The sequence below is a fragment of the Sardina pilchardus genome, chromosome 15 (assembly GCF_963854185.1).
Source record: "Sardina pilchardus chromosome 15, fSarPil1.1, whole genome shotgun sequence".
Classification (NCBI taxonomy): Eukaryota; Metazoa; Chordata; class Actinopteri; order Clupeiformes; family Clupeidae; genus Sardina; species Sardina pilchardus.
In genome coordinates this window covers 15,329,676-15,344,066 of record NC_085008.1, presented here as the reverse complement: position 1 = coordinate 15,344,066, position 14,391 = coordinate 15,329,676, and the positions used below count along the sequence as shown (strand labels likewise).

The window sequence follows — 14,391 nt, the reverse complement described above, 5'->3', positions numbered from 1 at the left end:
TCTGCACTCTATTGAGTGCAAAATACACCCCTGTACAAATGCGACCAAGTTACCATGATGTAGAAACCACATCTCATCCTGTCCCAAACCCCAAGCCTCCTGCCTTCACATGTCTGGCCAGAGATGGCCTAATGATGCATGACCAAGGTTCCAACTCTAAAACAGCTGGCTTCAGTTTGAGACCAGAGATGCTAAAACACCACAATTATCCAAATAGGACAATTGTCTTAGGCCTCTGTGTAGACAAAATAATAACGTATAGCTTAAGCCTCTAATAATACATCACATCTTGCTCTTAACACAGAAAGTTGTTCAAACAAGATTGAAACTAAATCATATTAAGAAATAGCACACGTGTTGCACATGTGTGCTAACCTTAGTGTTATAAATAGCTTAAAAACAAATCTATGACATTGCAATATATCAAAAGCTTTGCAATTTATCCAGGAACCTAAGTAGGTGGATAATTCAATTATCCTTTGAAGGCCAAAAATACTTTTGAGAAATGTGCTAGCCTACATCACATATATCATCATATTTTCTTGACAGTGAATGACTGATATTGCATAGAATATGATTAAGCTACATGCTCATTAATTGGGTTGAGGTCAGATACAAAGAATGCTGTTTTCATTCCAGAGTGTAAACATTTACATAGCATTGTCTCAAAGTCTCGACCAGTGTAAACGACCAAAGTCTTACTTTCAGAGTAGAACACAACACATTCATCAAACAGTACGCCGTGTGTTAACCTGGAGCACTCCAAATAGAGAGACACACGAATGCAGCCAGAGGTACGATAAAATAAACACGGAATATGGTATTCATTTCTACACTCCACTCTGTTGAAGAGAAACACCTGGACATTTGGACACAGATCCCCTCTTTATCGTGCGTGAGGAACAGCACACATTTCAAATCCATTCTGACACATTCATATGCTCTGCATAGACACATAGACACACACTCACACACCACTCACACTCAGTTTTAAACATGTGTGTGTTCAAAGTACACAGGCAAAAACACCCGTTAGCAACAATCAGTAGCCAAGAAAGTGTCTTAAGCTAATGAGCGGATCGGTGGTTAGTGCCTTACTAAATGGGTTTCACTTACCACAGGCTGGGGCGCATTTGTTTCGTAGGCCATCTGTCTGAGAAGATGAAACATAAATTGTTGGCAAAATAGTTTTCACGGAATTGTATCATTGTTTATTCACGTTTATTTTCCAGAACATTCCTGCTGTTTCAGTCTCCACTGTAACAGCAGGACCCTTTCACTACTCCAGAAATGCTCCTTAAATGGTCGGCCATCACTATCCTTTAAGTCTCTCAACTTGAGGTTTATTTGAATCCATATTAACACAAACATGAGACACTTGATTCCACACGGTGGCCCGGGCAGTGCATTAAATTCACACCACACCACAATTCCGACCATGAGAGCTTTCCTTGCTTAGGTTAGGCTTGTGACCCCAGACTGCTCTGAGCACGTAATCTGTCATACCACAGTGCGGAAATGGGGTGATCTTCACAGGGCTGAATGAGTACAGTCTTTCATATTCAGTTCTTTAAAAGCCGTGCCAAGCTCCAGTCAAGTCGATGTTTCTAAGTAACAAGAAGCCAGCAGGAAAGCCAACAGAATACCATATTATTGTAAATGTGCAGTTACATTTCCGATGAATGTATATACATAGGGAGGTAAAAGTGAATGTGTGTGTATATGGTGCATTATATGAACGTATATGGTCCTTTAGTTCAGGTGGACATCATAAAAAAATTGTTCCGGTGATTCCTGGAAAATTCTGGGAAGTGATCAAATACCTCATGCTTGTAACAGCTTTTCCTCTCTGACCTTTTGCTCTTTTGTTTTAAGCGATTGTTCTTTCCTTTACTTTCTTTTTTTCCCCTCCTCGCAGTCATGGACATGTTCCAGAGCTTCACAGAGGGAGAACTCAAGCAAGTTATCGGGGCCCTGGTGGAACGGAAGGCCCGGCGGGACGCCAGCGAGAGCAAAAGGACAAAGCGCGCCCGGAAGGGGACTCGCTGCTCGCTGCAGAACCGCGAGGTGACCGTCAGTCAGCTGGAGCTGGGCTACGAGAGCGACGAGATCGTCCTCTTCAGCTACTGCAGCGGCAAGTGCTCGGCCAGCCGCCGCAACTACGACATCACGCTGGCCTCCATGAAGGAGGGGCTGCGCGGCCGGCGGGAGAAGGTCCGCCACAACCCCTGCTGCCGGCCCACCTCCTACGAGGAGGACTTTGCATTCCTGGACAACCACAACAGATACCAGACCATCAAGGAGTGGTCAGCCAGTAAGTGTGGCTGCGTGTAACCCAACCCCCCCCGGAGGCCGCAACTCGACCCCCTGATACTGTATCACTCCCTCTGGCATACCAGAGGACGGACTGAGACAGCGAGAGGGGGACGCATCCGAAGAGAACACTGTACAGTACATCTGAAACCATTAACTCTCCTGGTCTTCTAAAGACAAAAAAAAAAACATGTGTGTTTTTCATTGCCTTTGTTGAAATATGTTTTCTCTGAAACTGTTGAGCCAATACACTGTACGAATAACTTATCCAAATGAGCTCTTAAAGTCATTCATTGATTGTTGCTCCACTAGTTACATCTGGGCCCAGTCACAGTGGGTAGGGGAGACCCCTACGACCACACTGGCATTGCCTTGATGAATTCCTCACTCTACAGCAGATAAGTCATTCAGACATAGTAATACTAAACGGCAAACTCCGACCCTTTAAAGCCTAATCACACATTTAAATGAGATAGTAATACCACAGAGTGCTTTTTTCGAGACCAAGCTGACTGGCTAATGCATGCTATGCTTGAATGGACACGTAGACTAAACCAGGCTGCCAAAACGTGGGCTGAGGCTGGGCTGCATCAGAGGCGTCAGTAGTGGAGCAACAGCTAGGAGCTGAGAGCACTTGGGGGAAACATGAAACTGAAACATGAACGTACCCGCATTAGAAGCATTCCCTGATATCACCGTTAAAATGGCGTCATGTAATCTACAGCCTTCCGACAGCTATTTCAAATCTACCTCATTCTTTTTTTTTTGTGAGTGTGTGTGTGTTGACATAGACATCTACGTAGACCTCTTCATGGATTCAAACATGCTATATATCTACTGCTGCTGTAGTTTCAGTGGAGGACAAAAAATAATGCTACGCGCCATATTTTCCAAGCCAAACTCTTTCAAAGCAATTTGCTTAATAACATTTATGGCCACTGACCTTCTTGATTCAAATGTTAAATAAGGTTCACGTCGAATGCGAGCAGTGTTTCGGAAAAGAATCGGTGTGTTCCCAAGAGCATTGCCAAACCTGATTATCCCATAAAGCTTTACTTTGCATTCTAAGCCTGTCTGGAGGAACAAAAACAATTCAGCGCCCTTTGGCCTCCCAGGCAGCCACCACTGCATCTGGGCACTACACCCAAACACTGCTGACATTCAGAGTCTAGTGTAGGTCATTTGGATCAGATTCATCTGGCCATACACAGGGCTGGATCATTTAATCCTTTTACCACCACAGACATGGGTTGAAAAGCTGACATTTGATCAGAATTGGCAATGAGGGTTTTCATCCAGACTTGGTAGATTTCTTGTACTTCTTCCATTTGCGGTGTCATTACACTGATGTTGGTGATAAATTGTCCCCTGAAAGCAAAGGCTCTGAAAATCTGACAAAATTCAGTGATTCTGCTTTCAAAAGGCTAGAAACAAGATAAACTGGATTCCACTGAAAAAATACTTGATTTGATTGATATATAGTTGGTATATGCTCCTCTGTAGATGTGACCAAGATGTATAGTACTTCAGATTTCCCCTGATTTAGCCTCAACAAATCCATTCCATTTGTGCAAATCCCATAATAGTCCGAGCTAATCCACTTATCTCCTGTATAATTGACCGGGCCAAAACCCCATGTATGCTACAGGAGAATGTAAGAGCTACAATGCAGATATCTATTAATAGTTACCCGATCTTTAGTTTAAACAGCCTTGTGGGTTGTGCCTATTTGTCGCAATTACATTTAGAAGTTTTATATTACCTTGCTTAATCTGAAGGAGAGATCGTGTAAAACACTGTATACAAGCAATAACAATCAGGCTCCTACGACAATAGATGACGGCCAGTAAAGCATGCAGTTATCTGGAGAAAAAAGAATCAGCAAATTGCATGAAATATCAGACATATTTCAAGAGCATGCACACCAACAAGCATTTATGAATGGGAAGGAAACATTTATGTATAGTAAATCATTCTCAACAGTACTAATACTCGACTCAGTGATACTAAAAAAAGTTCCGCAGCTTGACGGTGACTCATCGAAATCTTCTCATTCACATCTCCTCTGGATGCAAGGCTTGCCGAGGAAGGAGATGTTACAACTAGAGACCATACGAAAGACCTCTTAAATCCAATCAAATAATTAGAGTAGCGAGGTAATTAAAGAGGAAAGCTGGACATAAGCCCAGAGACAACAGGCTCAACCAAGACCATAATACTCTCTAGTCTCTTGTGCTTAAAAATCAAAGGATTCCCTTTGGAGTGAAGTTGTGCTAAACGCCACACATACCACGACTGATACATTCGACTATGTCTTCAGTGCATTGGGAGTTAATGCATGCAGTGAAGTGACAGCTCATGTTTTTTTTTTTTAATTATTATTATCATCATTTTCTAGCATGTAGATGGTTTATGGCATCATCGTGGCATGTAACAATTCACTGCTCATTGTGATGATGGTCAACAAAATCAATGAAAGAATTTGGACCACTTATAAATGTTATTATCATTTTCGCTGAACACTGTGATTTTATTTTATCCAATTTGACCCAAATGGGCTGTAATTCCCTTGCTTGACATGACTTCTAATCTACTGCTGATACATCAGCAAACCGATTCTAGTCTTAAACTGGCATGCCACCAAGGCATCAATCTTCTTATAAAATTACATCTCAACAGCAGTACCTGCTTAGATGTCTGTCCAAATTACCCCACTTTATTATCCTAATTGATATAAAGTATAAGAAGAAATATGATGAGGAAAATATTTGAAGGTATTCTGTGTCCCATTCTGATCGCTGCTGGATGACATCTGATGTCTAATCAGGTGTCTGATATCTCACCAAACTATCTGGTTTCCCCACCATTATGCTTCTTGTGCTTCCAGACTCGGTTCTCCTCTTCAAGTCTCACGAGGCTTTCAACCTGGCATTCTGGCATTGTTCGACCCTGTCGACTGACTTCAGAAAAGTTGATGCAATGCATCTGTTAAAGGTTTTTTTTCTGTATTTATTAAAGAATAAGTTATGACTATTTATTTAGATTGCATCACTGACAAAGAGGAACATTTATTTATTGAATAACCTGGTGCCAAATGGGTCAAAATGTGTATTATATATTATATATTACATACTTCCATGACTGTTTAATAAACTTTATCGGCTTAAAAAGCCACAGTGTGTCTTTTTTCCTCAACATACAAACTTCACTCAACTGAAGCACATGGGCTGAACCACTTGGCAAAAATGTCATAATAAAATGCTACTGATCACACATACTGTACAGCATAGATATTAACTTTGTTAATAATGTAAGGCGAATAGCCTACTACACTCTTACGTTGTACCAAGCTGTAAAATATCTTGGAAAGTCAAAAGAAATGTGAAAGATACGGAATGTTTGAAAGCAATCATTAAATGTTAAAGCAGAGATAGTTCCTGTGAATGTGTAACAAAAAGATGCCAGAAATTATCATTGTATGGGGGTCATAATGTGATATAAACAATAATTCCATGCATATCATATATCCTGGGAGCTACATTTCCTTGGCAGAAAAGAAACTTGGCTGAATCAAGAATGAAGAGTGAGGCAATAGTTAGGAAAGTTGGGATAGCTAGAAATTCTGAAACGTTATGCTGAATTTTTACAAATAGTTTTGGACCTCCCTCCCTCCTACTAAAAAAAAAAAATAATAATAAAAGAAATAGGCCCTTTGGACAAGCTGAAACCTGTTGGTCTGCACAGAGGTGGCAGAATCAGAGCTACTCTGTTTCCTGAGCCTCTTGAGAGTTAAAAGGCCATGGAAATAAAGCAGGTGAAATGGATTAACCCCACAGCCAAGCAGAACCAGTCCAATCAGATTTCTGCAGGTATTCACCATATTCATTAATAAATATGGTGGTGCCCTTCAGCAGAGGTCCTTTCAGTGCCTACTGTTCATTCACTGTCCATACAAATGCTAACCTTGTGGGGGTACCACCTCTGCAGTTGCTGAATTCTGTGCCACTTCTAATCAAGTGGAACCAAAAGTGACCTAATTTCAATTCTCATTCTGACAAAAAGCAATCTGTGGCTCTGTACCCCCGATGCAAATTTCTGGGGGGCTTTCTGCTTTCCCTGCCTCAGCATCGGCCTCATTCGTTACATCTTCAAACCACAACAAAGCTTTCCCTCGCACAATAGAGTGACTTAAAAACACAGAATGACCCAAGTGGCATCTTGGTTTTCAAATGATTTTCAGGCTCTGTTAAGTATGTATGCCAGGCCAGGCCAGTTCAGGAAGGAATGGCTACTCTTTTCAATGGGGAAAGAGCCAACATTTGCAAGCATATGGACTTAACTGAGGAGAATGTGATGCATTGTTAAGCAATGGCTAGTGAAAATGCATTCTCAAAACCCCAGACTTTCTGGTCTGCGTAACACAAAAGTTTCTTAGGTCAGCATGAAAGGAAATCTTGCAGACAGGTACTGTCAGCAAAGCACCGGCATGGCTTGTATGAAAGAGCTCCATGCAGCGGGACAAAATTGAAAAGCTTCAAGCATCTGTGGTCAAAGGTCTCAGATTACCTTCATGCTGGGTCCTCAAAAGGAGACATTGGATTTGGTTAGAGAAAAAGTATGACAATATGTATGTTTAGTGTCTATGAATATTCTCAGCAGTGCTATTCATTTTGTGCCAAATATCTGGATTCGATTTGTAGAAGAACTCCTGAACCACCAGATTAATGACCAAAATCAGTAGGCTCAGTGCAGTGGTGGAGAGAATATATGTTTTACCTCATGAACCTAAATATCAGTGATTCTTATGAGATTCTGTGGTGAAAGGCCTGCTTCCTTTCCTTATACTCTCCTTCTACAAACTGGACATTCAGTCACCCGTCAAAGATACTATCCATCCATCCAACCACACTCCCAAAAGAAAACAATTTGAGGTTAGCTTCATAATAGAGTGGGTAGGGAGTCGAAAACATTCTCACCATAATGAAACGAGACTTTGTCTGGCCCAATCTATATGATGACAAAATGATGTGTACCGTCCACCCACGCACTCGGTTGTTTAACCTTGAATGGTTATGTCAAATTTTCTGCAAGAAAACAACAAATTACCAGAATTACCAACCAATCACTCAGATAGGAGGACCTTTTGTCTACAGCTCAACAGACAGGCAGAAATGTTAGGGTAACCAAAAAATAATGCTCACAGAGACCTCATTCCACAAATGCCTCTTTTCAATATTTGGCCATTGCTGTCATCGCATCATTGCCTTGCAACTGCCAAACAACACCAAGAACTGCTGTGTACTTCCCCCCCGCGCCGTGGTATGCAGGTTAGAGGCGCTCAAGGTCTTCCGTCTGTTTGGCCTGCTCTCAGTGGTGCGGAGCGTAAACATGGTGAGGGCCACAACGCTCTATTTCTCATGACTCTCACCCCCAGCTACCACCGGTCAAGCGTGAGGTGATAAAACGCAACAGAGGATACCAGAGAGTCAGGCACGGCGGCCTGCTGGTGTTGGTGCTGGTTTAAAGCATCCATTTCTTGTAGCAAGAGCCAGCACCGCTTCGCTCCTCTTGATTTTCAGGGGCCTGGTTAGTCTCCCCTAATTCTCCCAAAAAACACAGCCAAGGCCTTTCCTGTAATTTGTCCGATGTGTCTGTTTGCTCTAGAGTGGTTTAGGACTACACTCCCGTTTATTTCCACCTGTGGAACTGATGGCGGTGTGGCTCATTTCCTGTGAAATGACTGAGGTTTGTTTAGAAAATTCTGATGAATGTGGGGGAAATCTCTGCACATTTTCCACGCTAGTCTTTGAAATGAATATGAATCTGAAAGGAACATGTAAGGGGCCCCTCACTTGTAGCCTACTTCCAATTACCAACCACCCCCAAATGCAATTTCATCAAATCCAAAATGTATCTATTTCTACAAAAGGTACACCAAGATTCCTGAAATAGCTGTAGGCTTCATTCTCAAACTGAACTATTGCTAACTGATAAAATGTTGCACATTGACAACACAGAGCAACATCGAACAAGCGCTATCACTTACTGACCCTGGCACTAGGCTACAGGCTGAACAGAAACCTGAGGTAAAACTAGGGTTCAAATTCCTGCTGTATTCACCCAAGCAATGAATGTGTTGTTTGACATTTGCCATGTAGCGTGTGTAACTCAGTGCCGTCAGCTCACTAACAGTCTTACACGCTCCATAAAGATCAAAGAAAACCGCAAATGCAAATCTGTCTGTGACACACGTGTATCATGTTTTCATAGAAACACAAACACGATCAATCATGGCAACGCTCACATGTTTGGGCGACTTCCTTTGCATTGAAGCGTTCCATGTGGCATAAACATCGTTGGGCCAGCATGGGTGAGTCAGGCAGCCGGAGTCTGGCTCTGTAGGAAATGGAAATGTGAATCACCTCTGCCATTGTGTGTCGCCCTATCACATGGAGGTATTAAGAGGGAGGAAATACCACTTTTGTTCATTTCTATGACCCATTGCCTGACTAGCTGCTTCAGAAGTTTGAAATTCACCACAACCATCGTGTTCAAAATGGCATTGAACTGAGCTCATATCCGGCACTGTCTAGAGTTAGACAATTAGGTGCCATGTTACAGATGAAGACAACATAGAGAACAACAGAATGGGGACATCTCATTCATCTATTTGTTCATCCTCTCTCTCTTATGTCGAAAGTTCCTCAGCTTGACAAACATTTAAATAAGACAAGCTATAAGCTAGCCGAAAGTGAAGTATACCAAAAGCCTGCTTGCAGCTGTCTTCTTTTTTTTAGGTACATTTTTGGGGCTGATAGGAGGTGACTGGAAGGGAGAGATGGGGTGGGATCGGGAAATTAGGCTGGACTCGAACCCGGGTCCCAGTGGACACATGGACTTGAATATGGGACAGACACTGTAGCCTGTTGTGCCAAAGTGTCCCCGCAGAGGTCAATTTCTGGTGGTAGGCTACTGATTGGCCTAGCGGTGGATTGGCGGAGTGACTTTTTGCTATATGGCACTTCCTGTGCCATATTGCATAATAATATCGAGCTATTGGCAATTTCCGGGCCACGTGCTGGAGGAACAAGGAGGACAGAGGAAGCAAATAGGGATATGAGCGGTCTTCATTGTGGATTGGTGGCTGCGCTGGTGGTTTCCTGCTGGAAAGATCAGCCAATCCACACAGGATGACATCATTTGTGGCCATAGACCTCTGAGGTTCACTTGCAAAAAGTATGCAAAGCTGAGCTGGCATCTTTGCCCATATAAAGAGATCCGGGTGTTAATTGAAGCTAATTACCAACAGTATGAAAAGTTGCAATGCAAGTTATCTCTGGGCTAGCCATCTTAACATACCGAAGATCACAGTGCCCATTCAAAGGCAGAAGACAAAAGTGTGTAGAGTAATACGTCTTCCCTTCAGACTTCTTCATTCCAGTGTGTTTAACAGGTGTGGTAATTCAAAATCCATGTTATTTTCCCACAGGAAAAAAATGCAAGATACCAGACCTTCTTACATGGGCAAAGATGGTGGATTTTTTTTTTATTTTTTATTTTTATCAGCGAATTTCAGTGGTCTATTGGAAATGTATGTGACACCATATACAGGCTTGATTGTGAAAAAGGAGTCAGAAGTGAGCACGTCAGACGGCATTTCTAAAGATGGTTGCGGCCAACTGGGATTCTAATTGGCTGAAGCTTACGTTCCAAATCCTATCCTCCTGCCCCATCACCTCATTGATGAAATTACAGTGACTACTTTGCATTTCAATTAGAAAAAAACCCTCTGTGCGTCCTAAGCGCCAAATGTACATCCAAATGAATTCTGAGCGTAAGGAGAAATAAATGGGAACATTTAAAAGTAATTTCAACTCATTTGAACTGAATTTTGCTCTCATTTGAAAACATCAACTCTCAAGACCAAGACTCATGGTCTACAATAAAAACATGTTGTAATCTCTTCTGGTATCCAAAACTAACATGACCAATAAGATTAACATGCTGTTGAGACACTGATAATCTGCCATTAATCAACATCTACTAGGTGGTTTGCACTGTTGCTTCCTTAGAAAACTCCTACTGTATATCTTCAGACATCTTTCAAAACAGTAGTGTGAATACATTTGATGCTTCTCTACAGAAATGAACAAGCAGGCTATTCACTGGGACAAGGAACTTCAGATAAGACAAACAAATATGCTCTCAAAAAGACCATAAACTGATCTTGGAGTTCAGACCAATTAGCTGAAACTGCACAACAGGCTATCAGTCCCCGACAAACAGACTGTAATGAAGTCATTAGGGTAAAACCCCCCTCTAAATCAAGGCCTGCTTTATTGTTTTGGTGCTTACTTAACTAAGGATCACTGATTATATCAGAATTTGCTATACATAATGCTGAAAATGTCAAGCAACACCACAGAAACATACAAATACGAGCAATGAACACACAAAAACACATGTTTACAATATATCCAGTGGAACACATTCTGCCTCTTCAAATGTATATTTCATACCTTGTCACATAAAGCCCTAAGCATTAGCACTTAAAAATAGCAGTGACTGTAGACATTTATGGTCACTACTAGACATGAGGAGTCATACAAAACTGATGCATGGCTTTCTCTCCTTCCTGAAAGTGAAAACCTGGAAAAGTACTCTCCATGAGGCATGAGAGATCTGGTCTACGCAGCATCTAGCCTCGCTCCACGCCGCCATGGTTACAACGAAAACAAAATTACGGAAGAGATAAATATGGCCATCATTAGGGACGTGCGAGGGTCCGCTATTCTTGTTCCTCCCCTGGTTTGCTTACATAACACAACACAAAACGAAAGCCCTGGCCGGGATACAACCCTTCCCTGTCCATTTATTTGTTATCTTTCTTAGTCATGAGAACCGCTGTGTATATCGGTTTGGGCACAGCCATCAAAAGGTATAAACATTTGAGTGAGGTCAAAATATCATTTTGAGATAAGTCCAGCACCCCTCCAATCCACTGGACAGAGTGTCTCACAGCTCAAATGAAACCTACACTCTCTCTCTCTCTCTCTCTCTCTCTCACATATACCCACACACATACTGGACGCCACGACAGCATCTCCACACACACATACACAACAAAAAACTCACTCATTCACACTCACACTCTCTCTCACACACACACACACACGCCAAGCTATTTTGGTCCACGCACGTTCAGCCATTGACAAGCGCCTCCATCACCTCTGGCCTTGTGGGGGAAAGAGAAGAGCCGCACCGCACCACACCACACAACACCACAGTATCCCTCTGTTTAGTCTGGCATTTTAAAGAGGTGCTGTCAGGAGACTCTTCGCTCCACAACCTCCATCCCTCAACCCCCTGACCGCATGTGTGTGTGTTGTCCGTGTCCGTGTCCGTGTCTGTCCCTCCGTCAGGAGCTGTCCACCTCCAGTGCCCGCGATCATGCTTCAGCGGTCAGCTGTGTCTCACCCTTCAGGAAGGGCCAGGCTGCACACTCCCAGAGCCTGGATGTTTAAACATGAAGGAATAAATAAATAAGTGTTTTCATATGCACAAGGGAAGGGGCCAAACCTCTGTGACGTAAACATCAGACGCAGTGTGTGCCTAGATGTGGTGCTGTGAGAGACTTGCCTCCTGTTGGCACATTTGTGACCCCCTAAATTGGGGTGGATGAGTGGGATAGGAGAGAGAGAAAAATACAAAATACAGTAGTATAGTCACTGAGCTAAACACTAAAGTATAACTAAACTTTATATTAACCGTGAACTCAGCAGATCCAGATCCACTCGTCTTTCACAGAGGGTCATTCAGGCAGGAGTCCTGGTCAAATGCCACTGACCTGCTTAATACAGAGAGATGATTTCATTGAATACAATGTCAGTTTAAAGTGCAAAAAGTCAGATTTAATCATGACACGTCATTGTGAGTCTACTCTAATCAGGTACTAGAGGTGAGTGTGGAGGAGACCACATATGGAAGGCATCTTGAGATCCTGCATTTATGCCTCACTTGGCCAATTTGGGCTTTGCGAATTCTGAGAAACCATTTAAGGGTTGAACACTGGCCAAAACTTTTTTGTTCCACATCATGGTGTACTTTTATGCCCCATCCTCATTGCTAATGTTTATTATTCTGAGATACACGCTGTCTCACACTGAGTGAGTGAGAGTGAGCGTCAGCTCAGGACTCATCTGTCGTTGTACTGGGGAGCCTGAGGAGCTTTGAACATCAATAAATACCTTTAATCGTAGCATAGCAGCTTTGTTGTACCTGGCTACTGAATGTTCCTAATGGAAACCAGGTAAAAGAACTATCTGTTTACATTTCAGCCTATGGCCTTCTTCAGATCGCATGCGATTCAGATGCGATCTGAAGAACGCCGTAGGCCGAAACGTTACCGCTTTTATAATAAATAATCTACTTGTAACTCAGAGTGTGCAGCATCTCTCTCTCTCTCTCTCTCCATAAGTTTATAACAGTTGCCTGCACCTAGTTTTTGGTGTGCGTTTGCACCTCTCCTTCAAAGAACTATCTGTTGGCAGAACGTGTTTCACCATCTTTGGGATTATGAAGGGTTCATCTGAACAGGACCACATTATAGTAGCTTATATACAAAAGAATCTTCTGTGCAAGCCAAGTAAAATCACAAGGCTCTGTTGGGATACATTATAATTCTATTAGGGGCAAACCTCCAGACTGAGTAAAAGCACTTTCTAAACATAAGAAAGTGTTATATTGACTGCAGAGGATGCCCTGGATTCCTGGTGCTTTTCAAAACCTTCAAGCCAGTTATGGCTGAAAAGTTATGCTTATGGTATTCAGCAGACGCTTTTGTCAAAAGCGACACACAAATAATAATAGTTACATTTACAGTAAGACAGAACAATTTAAAAGTTAATAATACAATACTAAGGAGAATGGCAATAATAAATAACATTGTCAATTCAATCAATAGCCTAATGAAATTAACAAAATAATATAACAGGCTACAAACCATAAAGCATAAGAGACGCTTAATAAACTAAGTGCTTGTTGAACAGCTTTCGACCTCTTGAAAGACGCAGAGCTATCTCAAGGAGAGAAAGTACTGGGCAACTCATTCCACCAACAAGGAACCACTGAAGAAAAGTTTTCAATTTGACCTGGCGTCGACAAAACAGACGCTCTTCAGACGACCGCAGTGTTCACAAATGTGTTGTCTTTCCAGAAAACTCTTAACCCTGCCATCTTTTTTCCCATACTCGCCACATTCCACCTTAAAATGTAATAAACAAAATCAATGTTGTAAAACTCCAAAAGCAAATACAGATTGAAAAAAATAAAAACGTTGCAGTCAGTTTTGTTCATTGAACTTCATTTCCTCAAGGACCAGGGGACCAGTTACACAATCCTCGTTAGGAGTGACATGTCTTTTCAGCAGGTAGAATGAAAATATGAGATTATCTCAGTGAGTACAGTAAAATAAAACAAATAGCCAAAACACCAGTTTTGAGTTTAAATGGTTGTTGGTCAAACCATTTTAGTTAAAATGTACGTCATATTTTCATTAACACATTTTCTGTCATTGATTTGTGCCTACTGATATTGCATACTGCCTGTGCAAAATAAATAAATAAATACCAGTCATTCACCAACTAGTCTAAAGATACAGAGATAGTTTACAGATGTAAACTGTGGACCACTTGTTTCAGACCAAAGCATAGGCATTTAAAGGCCTAATGACAGATGATTAAATCTATTCCGATGAGTTTTGGAACACAAGGGCATATTCTGCAGCACTTCTCATTAGCCAAGTGCCTGTTCTCTCTACCGTTGCCAAATTGAATGATAATGAAGGTCTCAAATCAAAGGATTTCGTCAGAAATCCGGAGAACGTGTACATTGAATTCCACTGCCAATTTGTTCTGAAAAGCTCATCTGGGAACATACTGCTTACCTCACTTGCACCTGACACTGGCCCAAGGGTGCCACCTGGTGGCCTCTATGCCACATTTCACTCACTTGAGCAGCTAAAAAACAGGAGGAAGAATTTCTTTTCAGACAGCGAAACAAAAGGCGAAGGCAAAATGG

The 14,391-nt window shown here is 42.0% G+C and overlaps 1 protein-coding gene across 1 annotated transcript; it reads left to right on the top strand.

Moving 5' to 3' along the window:
• The first annotated feature begins 1,920 nt into the window (after positions 1–1,920).
• nrtn (neurturin) lies at positions 1,921–2,564 on the top strand. The gene has a single exon (XM_062556523.1). The coding sequence runs from the start codon at positions 1,921–1,923 to the stop codon at positions 2,332–2,334; it is 414 nt and encodes a 137-aa protein (XP_062412507.1). The 3' UTR covers positions 2,335–2,564.
• Positions 2,565–14,391: the final 11,827 nt, after the last annotated feature.